This window comes from Nannospalax galili, unplaced genomic scaffold, assembly GCF_000622305.1.
Source record: "Nannospalax galili isolate Female #2095 unplaced genomic scaffold, S.galili_v1.0 scaffold684, whole genome shotgun sequence".
NCBI lineage: Eukaryota > Metazoa > Chordata > Mammalia > Rodentia > Spalacidae > Nannospalax > Nannospalax galili.
This window is the reverse complement of record NW_008351729.1, coordinates 105533-120802: the sequence shown is the minus strand read 5'-3', so window position 1 is coordinate 120802 and position 15270 is coordinate 105533. Positions and strand designations below refer to the sequence as shown.

The 15270-nt window shown below is 41.6% G+C and overlaps 1 protein-coding gene across 3 annotated transcripts in view; it reads right to left on the bottom strand.

Moving 5' to 3' along the window:
- Positions 1 to 15270, bottom strand: part of Ank3 (ankyrin 3) — a gene marked incomplete at its 5' end in the record, with an annotated part of 136964 nt that overhangs the window by 17578 nt on the left and 104116 nt on the right. For 2 of the 3 annotated variants that reach the window (XM_029553902.1, XM_029553903.1), the window contains 6 exon segments: positions 1914 to 1964; positions 4142 to 4514; positions 7332 to 7422; positions 10708 to 10851; positions 11798 to 11929; positions 14999 to 15073. In XM_029553902.1, coding sequence (XP_029409762.1) covers positions 1914 to 1964; positions 4142 to 4514; positions 7332 to 7422; positions 10708 to 10851; positions 11798 to 11929; positions 14999 to 15073 — 866 coding nt within the window. 3 annotated transcript variants of the gene reach the window in all.

Sequence of the window (15270 nt, the reverse complement as noted above, 5' to 3'; positions counted from 1 at the left end):
TCTGCCTCTGGAGTGCTGGGATTAAAGGCATGTGCCACCACACCCAGCTATAAAATATAAATAATAAAATATTTTAAAATCTGTATTCATCTGACTTGAGTCTAGTCTTGTACTTTGGTCTGCATTTCATTTATCTACAGAAAGAGGCCAATGTGCAATTTTTATGGAATTTTGGTTAAATTTGATATTTTTATGAAAAGCTGTTTTGAAATTTTACATCAGCACATATATTTGCTTCAAGTTATTATCAACACAGCTGTACTCAGAGTTTAATCCAGCAAACGAGGAAATAATGTCAGACATGTGGAACCTTGTGATCTCTTGTAAAGACCTTGTATGGCATTACAATATGAGAGAATGAACACTGCCAAGCCTTTAGAAAAAAAGAGGGTTGTTGGGGATATAGTTCAATGGTAGAACACGTACCTAACATGGTCAAGACAGTAAATTCAATCTCGTGGGGTGGGGGGGTATAAACATGATTGTAGTAATTGCACAATTAATGTAGAAAGCAGGAAAAACTATCCTGGGATCTAGTTTATAATTCGGAAGGGAAAACATCTTCAGCTTCTACTTAATTATTCAGTAAATGCTCTTCATGGTGACATTTCTAAATGTCAATGGCAGAATTACGCAAATGGCCGCTAATCTCCTCTAATCTAATCATCCGGGAGCTAGGAGCTGTTAGTTAGTAGTATTAGAAAAAAGGAATGGTTGTATTTGTCTTTTTGGTTGTGAGCTCCAGCCCTAGAATGGTTATATTTGTTAAAATACTTTAAAAAATGGGGTTACAGGCATTAGATACAATAGTTTATGAACCATTAGTTGAATTGGTCATACATTAGGACATATTTTTCACCAAAAATCAACATGGCAAGTAGTTAAAATCTTTTTAAAAAATATTTTATTTGCTGGGCACGCACCTTTAATCCCAGCACTCTGGAGGCAGAGGCAGGTGGATCTCTGTGAGTTCAAGGCCAGCCTGGTCTACATAGCGAGGTCCAGGCCAGCTGGGGATACAGGGAGACCCTGTCTCAAAAAAGACCAAAAAAAATTTTATTAATAATTTTTATTTTATGTGTATGAGTGTATTGCCTGCATGTGTATAAGTGCACCTGTGTTGTGCAGTGTCCGAGGAGATCAGAAGAGGATATTGGATCCCCTGGAACTGGAGTTACGGATGGACGTTAGCTGCCATGTGAGTGCTGGGAATTGAACCTGGGTCCTCTGTCAGAGAAGCCAGTGCTCTTAACTGCTGAGCCTTCTCTCCAGTCCAAGTAGTTAAAATGTTAAGAATAGTATTAACCTTGACTTTATGTGATGTTCCATTGAATAAAACAGTTTGAAAAGCAGCAGCAGCTGTCTCTGCAAGACACAGAAAGCAAAACTACATCCCCTACTATATGTTTAAAAGTTCACAAAAGGACAGCAAATATGGGGGGCTTAAAAATGATTTAAATAACATATTTTGAAAGGAGAGCCTCCAGAGTGGAGTACAAAAAGTAAGAGGAATTCATATTCATGAAGGGATGGAATTACTCATGAGGATTCTAGGGTTAGAGGAGGCAGAAAGGAATCCTAACCGGGGGAAAGCCAGGAAGAGGCACAAGGACTCGTGTTAATGCAAACACTAATGAGTCTACATATCAGGCAGCCAGATGACCCCAGCAAGAAGCCCTGGGCTGCCCACGTAAAGGAAGTGGCCAGCCCACTGATTTTTTTCAGTTTCTGTTTTCTGGCTGGAGCCGCTGCCAGCCTTAGGAGAAGGGAGGAAAAGCAGGGGAGAAACTCAGGGTTCCTTCAGAGAATTCTGTAGGAACCGGGGCGGGCCAAGCTTCAGGAGAACACACTACAGTTTCCCAGCATTTCTGCACACGGTTTGCGTCACGACAGGAGGAAAGAGCAGGATTTACCTTGTAACAGCAGGCAGTCATCCTCGTAAGAGCTGTACCCGGACTTTTGACCTGATTTTTCAGGGGACAAAAAGGGGTCTGTTTTCTGAGACAGACATCAGATGGCCTAGTTGGTTGCTACTGTACTGGGCACGGCCACAGAAGATAGGACCTTCACACCCTGGGATTTCCTGTGAGGTCAGACTCATGTCTCCCACATGGATTTTATGGTCAGGTAGTCTATGCATTGAAATAGGACTCACTGTAATGAAATCTTGAAAGCGCTAATAAGTCATTTTCTGTTACGAACAAACCCAGCTGAATGTTTGCTCAAGCTTAAGGTCATCACTTCCAATCTCTTCATGTTTCCATCAGCGAGGCTCCCCAGCGACCCACAGACATGCACTCCTCTAAACACAGCAGTATGTAACTGTGAACACGCTGTATGGTAACTGCTTTCAGAACTTCTACGATGATTTCTAATAGGCTATTTGGAGGGTGCATCTTCCTAGGTAAAAATATCACAGCACTGGGGCTGGAGAGATGGCTCAGCGGTTAAGAGCACTAACTGTTCTTGCAGAAGACCCAAGTTCGAATCCCAGCACCCACGTGGCAGCTAACAACTGTCCGTAACTCCAGTTCCAGGGGATCCGACAGCCTCTTCTGTCCTCTGTGGGCATTGCACGACACAGGTGCACTTACCTGCATGCAGGCATAACACTCATACACATAAAATAAAAAATAAAATATTAAAAAAAATCACAGTGCTGTTGCTTCCCCTGTATCTTGGGAATTTGTCTTAAAAGGGAACATACTGAGAGCTACACAGCTTCTTAAAAGGAAACAATCCACCCAAACTCATCCTGCTTAAATATACTACGAGGCAAGTCAGAGTCAGAAACCAACAGTGAAAGTGACACTTGCCAAGAGTGAAGTTAAAAACCTGAGAAATACTCACAAGTGCTTAAAAGACAACCAGAAAAAGAATCATTTCAATGGTGATCACTGTTTGCATGCACGATACCCCAAAACAATCTCTAGATCATTTAATAACTGCCTTCAAGTTTCATATCAAAACAAGTATTAAAAGGAGAAACAATCCACACTCCTCAATCACAGGTGTATTAACATCTCATTTCCTTTAACTTTCCCTTTAAGAATCAGGAAAATGACCCAAAGATAGTGTGCACAGGGCAGGAAGAACATGTATTGAGTGACTGGGATTCAGTTCTGGCTGTCTGGGAGTTTTTGTAAATTAACTTCATTGTTTTATAAAACACTGCTTCTTCTTCTCCAAGAGCTATGCATGTCTCAGGGAAGGTGGTAAGAGTTCACATCAAAAGGCAGGGGGTTCCCATCCTGTGTCTACTGCTAATCACAGGTACAGATAACAGCAGCAAAAACACTATCGGGAATATAACTCAGTTTCATTTTCTCGCACCCAGGAGAGAGAATTCCAGTTTAAAATACTTTAATTACTAAAAATGGTAAACCACAAAGAATAGGAGACCGTGTCAGTAGTACAAGAATATGCCAGTCTAAAGAGGAATCCGGTGATTCTACCCCAGTAAAGCTCTAAATGTTAATGATCAACTGATATATAATACTTATAACTATAAATTTCTGCCTGCCACCAACTCACCTTGATTAAGCTTGGTAGGTCTATCTTTTCAATTTCTAAAACTTTTTGAGACAGTAGACCTTATAGACTCGTATGCATAAATTAGTCAGATACTATAGACTCTTTAAATTATGTCAAAGACCCAGAAAGGGTAGAAATTACCTCCTCCTCCCCTAAGAAGACTGGGTTTGGAGTCAGAGAACCTAAATCCTAGGCAGAATCAGCTCTGGTCCTGAAGCTAGTCACCTAGTCCTCCTATTTTCCTTCCATCCTTCCTTCCTCCCTTCCTCCTTTCCTCCCCTCCTTACACAGGGTCTCACCGTACAGACCAGGCTGGCCTCAGACTCAAAGACATCCACCAGCCTCTGTCTCCCGGGCACTGGGATTAAAGGTGTGCACCACCACACCTGGCCTCTGGATTTCTTTTTTTTGGGAATGGCTAATGGGTTTATTTTTTTCCCCACTTGGCGAATGAAGGTAGAAGCAGTGGTCTGCGTTTTCCCTGGTGCTCTTTACCAGCCGCGCCCTTCAGTCTGTTTAGAAAGAGTGTGGGATCTCAAGTCTGAGCTGCGCAGCGCAGGGGACTTGGTATTTGCAGCTGGGGAGCTGTGAGCTGCGCACGACCTACCTTTGCGTCGGAGCCGCTGGATCCCTCTTCTTCATGGAGGCTGAGCTTGGGCTTGCCCTCGGCAGAAGTCCTGCTCGTCTTTTTTATGCTCACAGGCACACAGGGTTTGGGCTCTTCTAGCACAAGCTTGCTGGTTTCTTCTGGAGGTTTCTGATGGGCTGCGAGGTGTGGCGCCTCCTCGGCGCGGCCCGACGGGTGCGTGTTTGGTTTCATGTTCTCCTTGGCGCTCGGTTTCCCGCGGTCATTCTGGGACTCTGGGCAGCAGGGCTTGGTCATCGCTCCTGGACTCACTTCTACGTGGCTTCCGTTTGCTTCGAATTTCCCCAGCTCTCCTCGGAGGTACGAGGTAACAGAGTCCCCTCCCTGGTCAGGGCTGCAAAGGACAGAATATGCAAACTTATGGGCAGGCATGGCAACTTGTGGCTGAAGATGGCTTTGGAGGTTCCAACTTCAAACCCAGGCTGCTAACTACTTCTGAAGGTATAAAACAGGTGTGAAAAATAGTGAGCGGACTGAAAATGTGCGGCCCCTCATGGGGGAGGGAGCGAGGCACCTGCTATGTTTGCTGCCACCTTTAAGTGCTTTTCTATAGCTACAGTTCACAGCTTGTAAATGAGGGTGGACCTACTTCGAGCTCCGACCCCACCCATCTACAAGGGACGGATAGTGCAAAGTTTCCTTTTTATATCAGGAACGAAAAACAGAAACCTCCAAAACACCTCCTGACAAAAATCAACTAAGAACTGCTAACCTCAAACTGTGTCCTCAGCAATCCCAAGTTTTCACTTTGTGTATTTACATTTAGGAACAAGCTTTCCCAGCCGGAACACCATTACTGACCCTCCTTCCTCCACTCCTGACCAGTACTACTGCTGCATGGTGGGGACTGCTGTCCTTAACTATGGAAAACCTTTCTTTTCAATACTCTCTTGATATATTGACTTAAATTTTATTATTTTAATTTTTTTATGCGTATGAGTGTACTGTCTGCATATATGTGAGTGCACCCATATCCTGCAATGCCTGCGGAGGTCAGAGGAGTGTGTCAGATCCCCTGGAACTGGAGTTATGGACAGTTGTTAGCTGCCACGTGGGTGCTGGGTTTCGAACCTGTGTCCTCTGTAAGATCAATCAGTGCTCTTACCTGTGAGCCATCTCTCCAGCCCCAGAGAGACTTTTATTTTTTATTGGTTTTAGTACACACTACTCATTTTGTTTTGTAGTTTGCAGATAGTTTTTAGTGTTTTTGCTTACTGCCTGTAAAAGGCAGCAATTAGTGTATTATTTTATGTGTATAATATGTAAGTATGCCAGGCGTGGTGGTGCACACCTTGAATCCCAGCACTTGGGAGGCAGAGACAGGCAGATCTCTGTGAGATTAAGGCCAGTCTGGTCTACACAGTAAATTCCAGGCCAGCTGGGCCTACAGGAGGCCCTGTCTCAAAAAACAAACAAAAAAGGAAATATATAAATGTATGTGTGTATTCTGTATGTGCAAAGACAATCTTAGCTTCTATGAAGATTGTGTAACAGAGGGTGTATACCCTGCGACTTCTGCTTAACTTAATTTTCCTACTCCACACTGCTTCTCTGTTTCCCTTTCTACCAGATACTCACACCAGGAGCAGTCACTGTAGGTGTCAGGGATAGCAAGACTCAGTCTATTTATGTTATAGCTTAAGGACAGAGCCTACATTAAACAAGAGATTTCAGCCAGTTTAATAGTCATGAGCAAGTTCGCTACATGGGGGTCTCCTTCCTGAGATGCAACAAGCGATGTAGCTGCATCTGATCATGGACATCAACATTAGTGCTTTTGGCTAGTAGTAGGCAGAGTATACACGCAATTCATTGATGACTTCATTTTTCTTTTTTTAAAAAAATATTTTATTTAGTATTTTTATTTTGTGTGTATGAGTGTACTGCCTGCATGTGTTTAAGCGCAATGCCCTCAGAGGTCAGAAGAGGCCGTTAGATTCCTTTGGAACTGGAGTTCCAAATGGTTTTTAGCCACCATGTGGATGCTGAGAACCGAACCCAGGTCCGCTGCCAGAGCGGCCAGTGCCCTTAACCACGGAGCCATCCATTCCAGCCCTGATGACCTAATTTTTCAAAAGAAGTTTCATAATCTCTCCCAAGTCTCCTTGGAAATTTTTACTGCACAACAGTTTTATCAGCAAGATGAAAATATTCTATATGGTTAGGAAATAATATTCAATCTAAGTTCATTGCCAGTCACCATTGAAGTAGAATATATTTTAGTCTGATGTGTGAGGGAATGAAAATAAAATGCATGTTACTCAGAGATTACTGTTTACCCCACACATTTGTTAGGTATAACATTTCTTTTTTGATCTATAAGCCTGTTTGAAGGGGGGAGGATTATAAAGATGAGTAAAGTGAACTTCTTAGACATTCACCCAAAGTCACAAAGTGTCTACAGTGGTGCGATGGGACCCAACGTCTGGGGGCTCTAGACTTACTCTCTGGAGCAGGGCCAAATTCATGCCTATAGAATTCCTGTAGTTATAAATTGATGTCTGTTTTCATTGTAGAGGATTGTACTAAGACAAAGGAGGAATAGAAAATGTTGTTCTTAGTGACAGGAAGATAGATGCCGCTTTCCTGTTCCTTCTCTGACTCCTACATGAAGACAGTCTTAAATGTACACAGAAGAGAGATCTACACCTGCTCCGTTCTTTTCGTGTGCTGGGGATTAAACCCAGGCCTTGCGCATTTGGCTCCACATACAAACTAGTGCTAAACCACACCGCCAGACTTCCATGAAAATTTTCACATGGTTCTTGCTAAATGGTGTGGTTATACTGATTTTTCTTGAATCTTTATTTTAAAATCTTGTGTAATAAGTACATTTATGTTTGTAGTTGTGAAACAGAGGAATGGTATTTGTACAAGATCTGGGCTTTCATTTTTGAAATGACTTTAAATGACTAATTAATTTTTGGAAAGTCTAATATAAGACCCTAGCCAGTTGAATTTCAAAGACAACATCTACATCTTTGGCAAACACGTAGAGAATTTTATCTCAATTTAAAATCGCTTTTCCTCTCTGGATCCGTGTACTGAATCAATCTTTAAGGCAGGTATATCCCCGCCCCCAAGACCTGGTCATTTAGAAAAGGAATTGCTGCAAAAGGAGGCCTGTCCTTCTCCTGAGACCCAGCCGTACCTGTCATCTGGGCGGTCTAGTAATCCACCAGTTACTCTTCGAGCTTGAGCCAGGGACTCTAGGTTTCCACTTGATGTCTCATTCTGCCAACCTGTAAGTGAAGACATTCGCAGTTCTGCTTGCTGAACATCTTAAGAATAGCCCACACCTTTTCTCCTGCCATCATCTCCTCAGACTACTCCTTCAGGTGGAATGTCCTCAGAGATTTGAGCTTTTCTTCCAGGACCTCCTCATCAGGACCAGATTTTCTTTCTCCTGCAGCTCAAAGCTTACACCTACTTTTCTAGTCTGGTGTTTCCATGGCTCTGCTGGTTTACAATCTTTTGGGAACCCAGGCAAACTTCCGAGGTACTGTGGATACTCACTCAGGCACACATCCTCCAACTGGCTCGCATCTATATCCAGTGTGTCGGGCATTTCTGATAAAGGCACTGAGTCTTCAAGTTTGCTGTCTTCTAGGGACGTGTCTTCTGCAGTTACCACGGGAGGTCCATCTGCTGAATGCTCTACGTTTCCCTGGGAAGGCACTAGCCCATCACTCAGTCTACTGGGGGTTCTAAAGGGAGACTCTATGCTAGAGATATCACTAAAATGGTCATCTTGCTGGAAAGGGGTGGGTGGTGTGTAGTGCAACCCCGTGGGGGTTTCCAGCTCCACTTGAAGGGAAGAGTAACCTATGGAAGACAGTACATTTGGACGGAATGAGCCAGAACACATCAAAGACAAACACGTGGAATGACGCAAATCATATCAGGTATGAAAATGCATGAAGGATTACAGAATAATGCTCACAGTGTAACGGTTTAGTTCAGTTACACGAAGAGTCTAGTGCAAACATAAAATAGAACATGAAGTAAAATATCGGTATGTCTATCGATTTCAGTGATTTTAATACAGTAATATGACTATGCAAATGAATTTAACGCACTATAAAGTTAGCTGTCATTGCACACAGAAGATCTGCATCTTAATGGCCAAGTGGTCTTGATTGTTTTAGCATACAAAATACTGTGGTAGACCAAATACAGCAATTCCATAATTAATGACCTCTTGCTTATTTTAAAAGCTTTACATATGAGCAACACAATCCAATTCTAATTCTTAATTGCTTTACAGGAAATTTATGGGGAAAAAGAAATGGATTTACTGTCTGGAAAGACGTGATTAAGATTAGGTTTTAGAGTGGTGGCACTGGGTCAAACTTTTTGAAAGGGTGTTAGGAGCAGGATTTAAAAAAACAGAAGAGGGGGCTGGAGAGATGGCTCAGTGGTTAAGAACACTGTTCTTGCAGAAGACCCGGGTTCAAATCCCAGCACCCACATGGCAGCTAACAACTGTCTGTAACTCCAGTTCTAGGGGATCCGATGGCCTCTTCTGTCCTCTGCAGGCATTGCACGACACCGGTGCGCTCACCTACATGCAGGCAATACACACATACACATAAAATAATAATGATGATGAATAAAATATTAAAAAAAAATAGACACTCCACACATTTCAGGGACTGTAATGCGACAGAGAGGGAAGAGCTGTGGTGTATATGGAGGTCTTGGTGAAGCTGGTGATGGGTCTGCTTAGAACCATGAACCAAATACAGAGAAAGAAATGGTACGCAGTAGAGACAGGAAGAGGACCGTGAGGGAAGCACACTCTGAGGATGCAGGACTGCCGTGCATCTGACCCAGAAAGGAGGAGCCAACCCCTACCTAAAACAGTCTGCACAGACTATGCAGTAATTTTCTGCCTTAGCAGTGAGAAAAGTCAGTAGCGGTCTGGTCATGGTGAGGAAAGGCAGTTTCCCAAAAGTTCAGCAACGAGGAGAGACAGGGGAAAGAAAAGCAACCGTGCTCATTTCCTCAATTTATTGGTCCACAAAACCAAAGACTAGTCCGTCCCCCGCCCCCCCCCCCCCCCCGGCCACCAGTTCAGGGTAAATATCAGCTTAGCTGTTGTTGCAAATTCAAAGTGCTATAGGTCAGTGGACATTTTTCAGTTATGGCTACCTATAAATGAAGCTCTTGTTAAACGTTTGGCTAGGGTAAGGTAAGGCTCATGGTCTGCACTTAAGTAAAATGTATTTCATGCTTAAGTTTCCCTCAGAAAACTTAATAGTTAGCAACAAAAAAGGCACATGAACTTATTTGAATGACTTAATTTTAAAATGTTGAAACCAAACAAACCTTCCAAGAACACGAGGCTGGTATTGCTTGTGGTAGTGTTTATTTTCTTTCTTCTTACTTTCCCACAAGTATGAGAAAAATCTATAAACTGTCAATAATTCATTATCTGCCACTATATTTACCTAGTATAAAAGGAGTCTGGTTACCAACATAAACCACTTTTTCCAAGGTCCCATGGTATCGGTGTTATGTGGCTAACAGATAGTTTGCCTTTAGCCAATAGAAGCTTTCTAGGAATTTGTAAGTTTCTGACTTTTGTTATTCAAACTTTGCCAGTTAAAAGTAGAAAAAGAAAATCACCCTATTTTTTGAATACAAAAAAGTATTTACTACAGAAAAGTATCTCTGGCTCCTCTTGACTCCACATCATTATTTTCTACTCAATAATCACCATGGGACTGGATTCCCACTTGTGAATGTTAGACAGGACTGACATGAAAAGCACGGTAAGTTGTTTTGTTATGCTTTTCTTGATACTTTGATGAAGTATCATTGAAGATGGATCAATGTATCAATGAAGATACATTGTGAAGGTGACAATGTTAAATAAAAAGTTAAGCTAATGTACAAGATTATCAGGGATGCTGATGCTCACTGAAGTAGGAAAAACTGCCTTTTATGTACAACAGATCCAATAGGGTTTTTCCCCCATAGAATAAATGGCAGATTTTAAAGTTAATATGATTCTGAATAATGAAAACACTTTAAATAATACATTTAGACTACCCCATTGCTTGCCTGAATACTTGGTCCCTGAACAGTAATTCACCAGTTCACCTTGACAATTTGTACATATACGGCCACACTTGACTCAGTACTCTTACTTGGTAAAACTAAGCTCATAATTTTATTCATGCATAAGTGAAATCAAAGATCATTAGTTTTTAGGTTAAAAGAATTTTAACTGTACTTTCTAGGTATTAAATTTTCTTGCATTGGGGCACCAAGTATTAGAAACAGCGACTTTCAGACATGTTTTCGCATCTCATTCTCTGCATTGGGTCTAGCAGAGACATTTACCCAAGTTCGCTCTGACACTGAGTGCTTGTTTGCAGACCCTGGCAGAGAAAATTACGCTGTGAAAATGAGAAGTTAAGTCAGAGCAAACAGCACTTGGTGTTGAGTGACCACCTGTCTGACCACACTTTCAAATTTTATCAAACGACTAAATAAATATGAACACTGAATTCAATTACCATCAACTGGGTCATGGAAAACACTGTTTTCATCTGCAAAACTTCTGGTGCCTGAAATATTCCCGTAATCAAATATTGGTCCTTCTAGCAGAGTCACTATGTCTATTCGATTAATTTTTGTCAAAACCGAAGTTAAGGCATCAGCTGAAAAAGAAAAAAGAAAAAGGTTGAGAATCCAGTGACATTGCGTCCTTAAGTCAGCACCAAAACCCAACACAGACATGGTTTCTGCAGCCCTGGTGGTACTCAGCCCGTCTTATTCCAGCTCGGCCGGAGCCATCTCCCAAAACGCTGGCCGCTCCAGGGGAGAATCTGCTTAAAGCTGTGTGGAGGCAGCACCTTCCTTCCACCGTAACAGAACAGGCAGCCGTAGAACACCTGCACTCCTTTAGGTTACAAGGGGTCTGATGCAGGTTCAAGTTCCTTCTTTCAAAGAAGTCCATGTTCCTATTCCATGCTGGACATCTGAATGAATTACCAAGGTCAGGCTGACCCAGGCAAACCGGCAATTACTTATTTCCACATGTGGTGGGTAAGTGCTTGCCAAAGTGCAGTCCAACCTGACTACTTCACCACTTACTGCCTACCCAAATCCAACAACAGCAGAGAAGTTTCTACTGCCCCAGACAGAGCTGTAAGCAACTGGCGGCTGCGGCTCAGAGAACTCCCTCCGCCCTCCTCTCTGTTTGTTTCAGAGAACTCGATCCCGACCTCCGCCCTCCTCTCTGTGTTTGTTTCTCTCAGGCTCTACCTCTGGCCCCAGCAGTAACTTCAAAGCATTTCTAATGACTATCCCATGGTATAAGAGCTAGGATTATTATTTTTTTTTCCAGTTTTGATAGACAGGGGAAGAATGACAGACAAAATTCAAAATATTTCCTACCACTTGCTTTCCAAAAACCTTCCTAAATGCAGAACTTTAGAATATTGGCACTAATTTAAACAAGAGTCATTTCAGAACTCTGGTAACTGCTCTGTTTTTCTAAAGTTACAGAACATTTATAATGCTGAGTGAACCAGACAATAGGACTATCTGCAATATTGGCCCTGAGTGCTTCTGAAAGGTAAAGTAACATAATTTGAAGCATACTTGTAGCATTTTTTCCGTCTCTGGTAACCCACTTTTTTAATAACATGAAGCTTTGAGAAATTAAAGAATTTGGATTTTCCACACGTATTTGATTGATTTCATCCACTGAAAAGCTCAGTTCCCTTGCCAGCTCTGTAAAAAGAAAGAGAGTTACTAAGATTGCACATTTTATTTTTACTACATATATTTCACAAGTCATGTTCAACTCCTAACAAAAAAAAGCCTAGTGTAGCCTTGGGCATTATGCATGGACTTGATTTTACAGGAAACTAGTGATTATGGTCAGGCTGTGACTAGACTCTCCTCAGATAATTATTTATAATCAGATTTCCTTTTAGAGATCATTTAAAAAGATTCTCAGTATTCACAGAGAGAATGTTGCCTGTTTCTTTGCATTCAACAGAGTTCTCTGTAGTTGTGCGAACTGCGCACAAGGCGGGGAAGGGGATACAATTCCCCAGCACGCACAGTAACAGTGGGAGGGTTCTCAGAGCAGCCTTCCTGAAGCACATCCTGCAGTCACACTCTGAAAGCCTTCACAGTTCATGATCTCTACTCAGGAGGTTAAATGATGACTCTGGGACAAATCATGTATGTGATATGCAGCCATTTGTTTTTGTGTGACCGTTACGTTCATTCTCTTTACAGACTCAGCACTGTAAATGGAGAGGTCAAATTTAGAAAAAGTCAAATGAACTCAGTATGAGTTGGGAGAAGGGGATTTCTTTTCACCATTTATCTCTCCAAAAAATACTTAAGTATGGATTACCTTAAATAAGTATTATAAAGTAAGAAATAGGAAGCAATGCTCCCACGGAAAGGATTTGGTCAAGACTCTAGAGCTGTAAAAAATATTTCCAAAAACTTGGTAAAATGAATTCAGAAATTCAAAAATTCCTTATCCTTTGGTCAAGGGAATCATGCTTAGAAGTGTATCTGGGCAGTATGTAGAAATGATTCACACAAGTGGCTAGTCACTGCTGACTTAAACGTCTGAAACATAGAAACAGTCCATTTGTTGAACAAAAGGAGGAAGCTAATTAATGTTGGATTGGGTTTTCAAACTCTTGTGATCATGGTGAACAGTTAAAAATATATTGTGTAAGATAGTGCTTCTGTAAATCGAACCAGCTCTTTTTGGTGCAAAATTTAGCTTTAATACACGTACACACACTTTCTTTTTGTAGCCCATTTAACAACAACAATAAAAGCCTGAACTGACTTCATGACTCATGACCACTGCGACCCACATTTAGGAAAAAAGCACCATCGTGTGTACAAATTTGTTATGTTATTTATCCATTAAAGCCAAGATCAGGGAGTATTTCATTTTGTAGAAAACTATACAATTTGTAACTATTAGTTCCAAACAAAGCTGAAGATTATTTTTAAAGTGAAAGCACTGTAAGACGTTAATGATGGTTTCAAGGGAGATTTAAATTTTGTTTTCTTAAATATTATAATTTTTGTAATAGTCTTCACTGAACATAGAGTGGTTCTAATTAAAGAAGTTAATTATAGCTTTAATTTCTTTGTCAGCTTACATTTTAAGGGATAATAGCCCTTAAAAATGTAAAAATCCTCAAGACCAAACATTATTTATTGTTTGGAAGACTCCAGGAAGAACAACCCCATAATGACCCTGAGAATTTTAGAGCTGTAGGGCTTCATTTTTTTACCCCGTTTTTTCTTTTCTAGTCCTGGGGCTGAAGCCACGGCTTGGAGTATGCCAGGTCACTGAGTTCTGTCCCCAGCTTGTCTGGGTCCTCTTATGACATGTCTCTAAAAATCTACTCTGGGAAACAAAGGATCATGTGAGCCAAAGGAAAAGCCTATTCATACATAGCAATGCTGCAAAAATCAGGAGTGTCCCGTGTTAAAAAACAAAACTGTTAATCTGATAACCTTGTAGAAATATTTACACACACGAGTCACTATTACTGCTCCTCTCCATCTACAGACACTGGACGTTTCAGAGCTCCCCAAGGCGCCTGGCCTTTAGCAGCATATCTACAGCAGGGCCTGGGAACCAGGAGAGGAGGTAAATTGGTGGGGCTGGGAAGAGGGTCTGAGGCATTCAAAAGATAAAATAAGATTTTGTCTCTCACAGCCTAGTTTTACTTTTTCCTTTAAACAACGGCTCATGGTAAGGAGAGAATGGATTGCTATGGGTGTCATAAGGTGACTTTACGTGTGACAATTAACACTTTTAGTAGCTTGGTTCTGATCTACAATAAAGAGACCCTCACATGTTTATTCTAGTATGAATTCTATTATTCTAGTCTTTTCAGAGGAGTGTTCAAAGTTTTTTCGTTATGCATTTAAAAAACACGCTTAGCCTAGGAAACTTTATATTTCTCCGATTCACGTGAGCCGAGATTTCAGTGGCCCCGTTAGGATCAACTCTGTGAAGCTCCATTTCCCCGTTGACACCTCTGGCTTTGTGATGTGAAGTGAAGCCATGTACCTCCTTTCTGTCACCTGATTATACCTGGTTTCACAGAACTCAACTACCTTTGTGAACTGAATCTGTTTTATTTACTTACATACTTTAAAAAACCTGAAAATTGAGACTTTCTCTCATACCTTTGTTTTCTTGCTCACAGAGATCTCACAAAGTCTTTCCTCTGCTGTCAAATATAAGGTTTTCCATTTAAACAAATCTTAAAAGTGTCAGTTCAGTAAATATATAGGTGTTAGAAAGCTACCATAAAAATTGTGAAGCTAAGTTATGCATGACTAAAATTGGTTAAGGGAACTTTGCCTAAGGGGGGGGGGTCTGAATGGCGGAGGCCACCTGCTCTGTGGAGTCGTAGGTCTCATCTGGACTCCCCTCCAAGTTAAATTCTGATGTAAGGGTTCCTACTATCTTACAGAAATGGCACTGTGGAGAGACCTCAAATTTAAGTTAAAATAGATCTAGATTTCTATTCTTTAGTGTGTGCACTCAGCAGTTACCTCTGAGCCGGCAGAATTAAGGGTCGACAGCCTCTTCTGACCTCCGCGGGCATTGCACGACACGGGTGCACTTACCTACACGCAGGCAATACACTCATACACATAAAATAAAAATAATAATAAAATTTTTTTTAAATGTCTGGCTTGCTGCTTATATGCATTTTTTGCGCACAATGACTTTACACGTACTGGGACGCGACACTGGGAACAGGACTTGCTTCATTGGGGAGCATGGGCACTTACCTGTCCAGCTAAGTCCCAAGTGGTCGGCTACTATTGCCATCCTGATATCTGTCCGCTCACAAGGACTCTGTGGACCTACGATTTACAATTTCTCAATTAAAATAATCGTCAAGAAAGACACGACACTGGAAAATTGCTTTTAGCAGTACTCAGATTTTACAGAGACTAACGCTGCACACGGAGATGTGTCCTAGTCACCTACACGGACACTTCTTTTCACACGGCTCACTTGTCTGTCATCTACATCAGGCCAAATGTCAGATTACATGGAT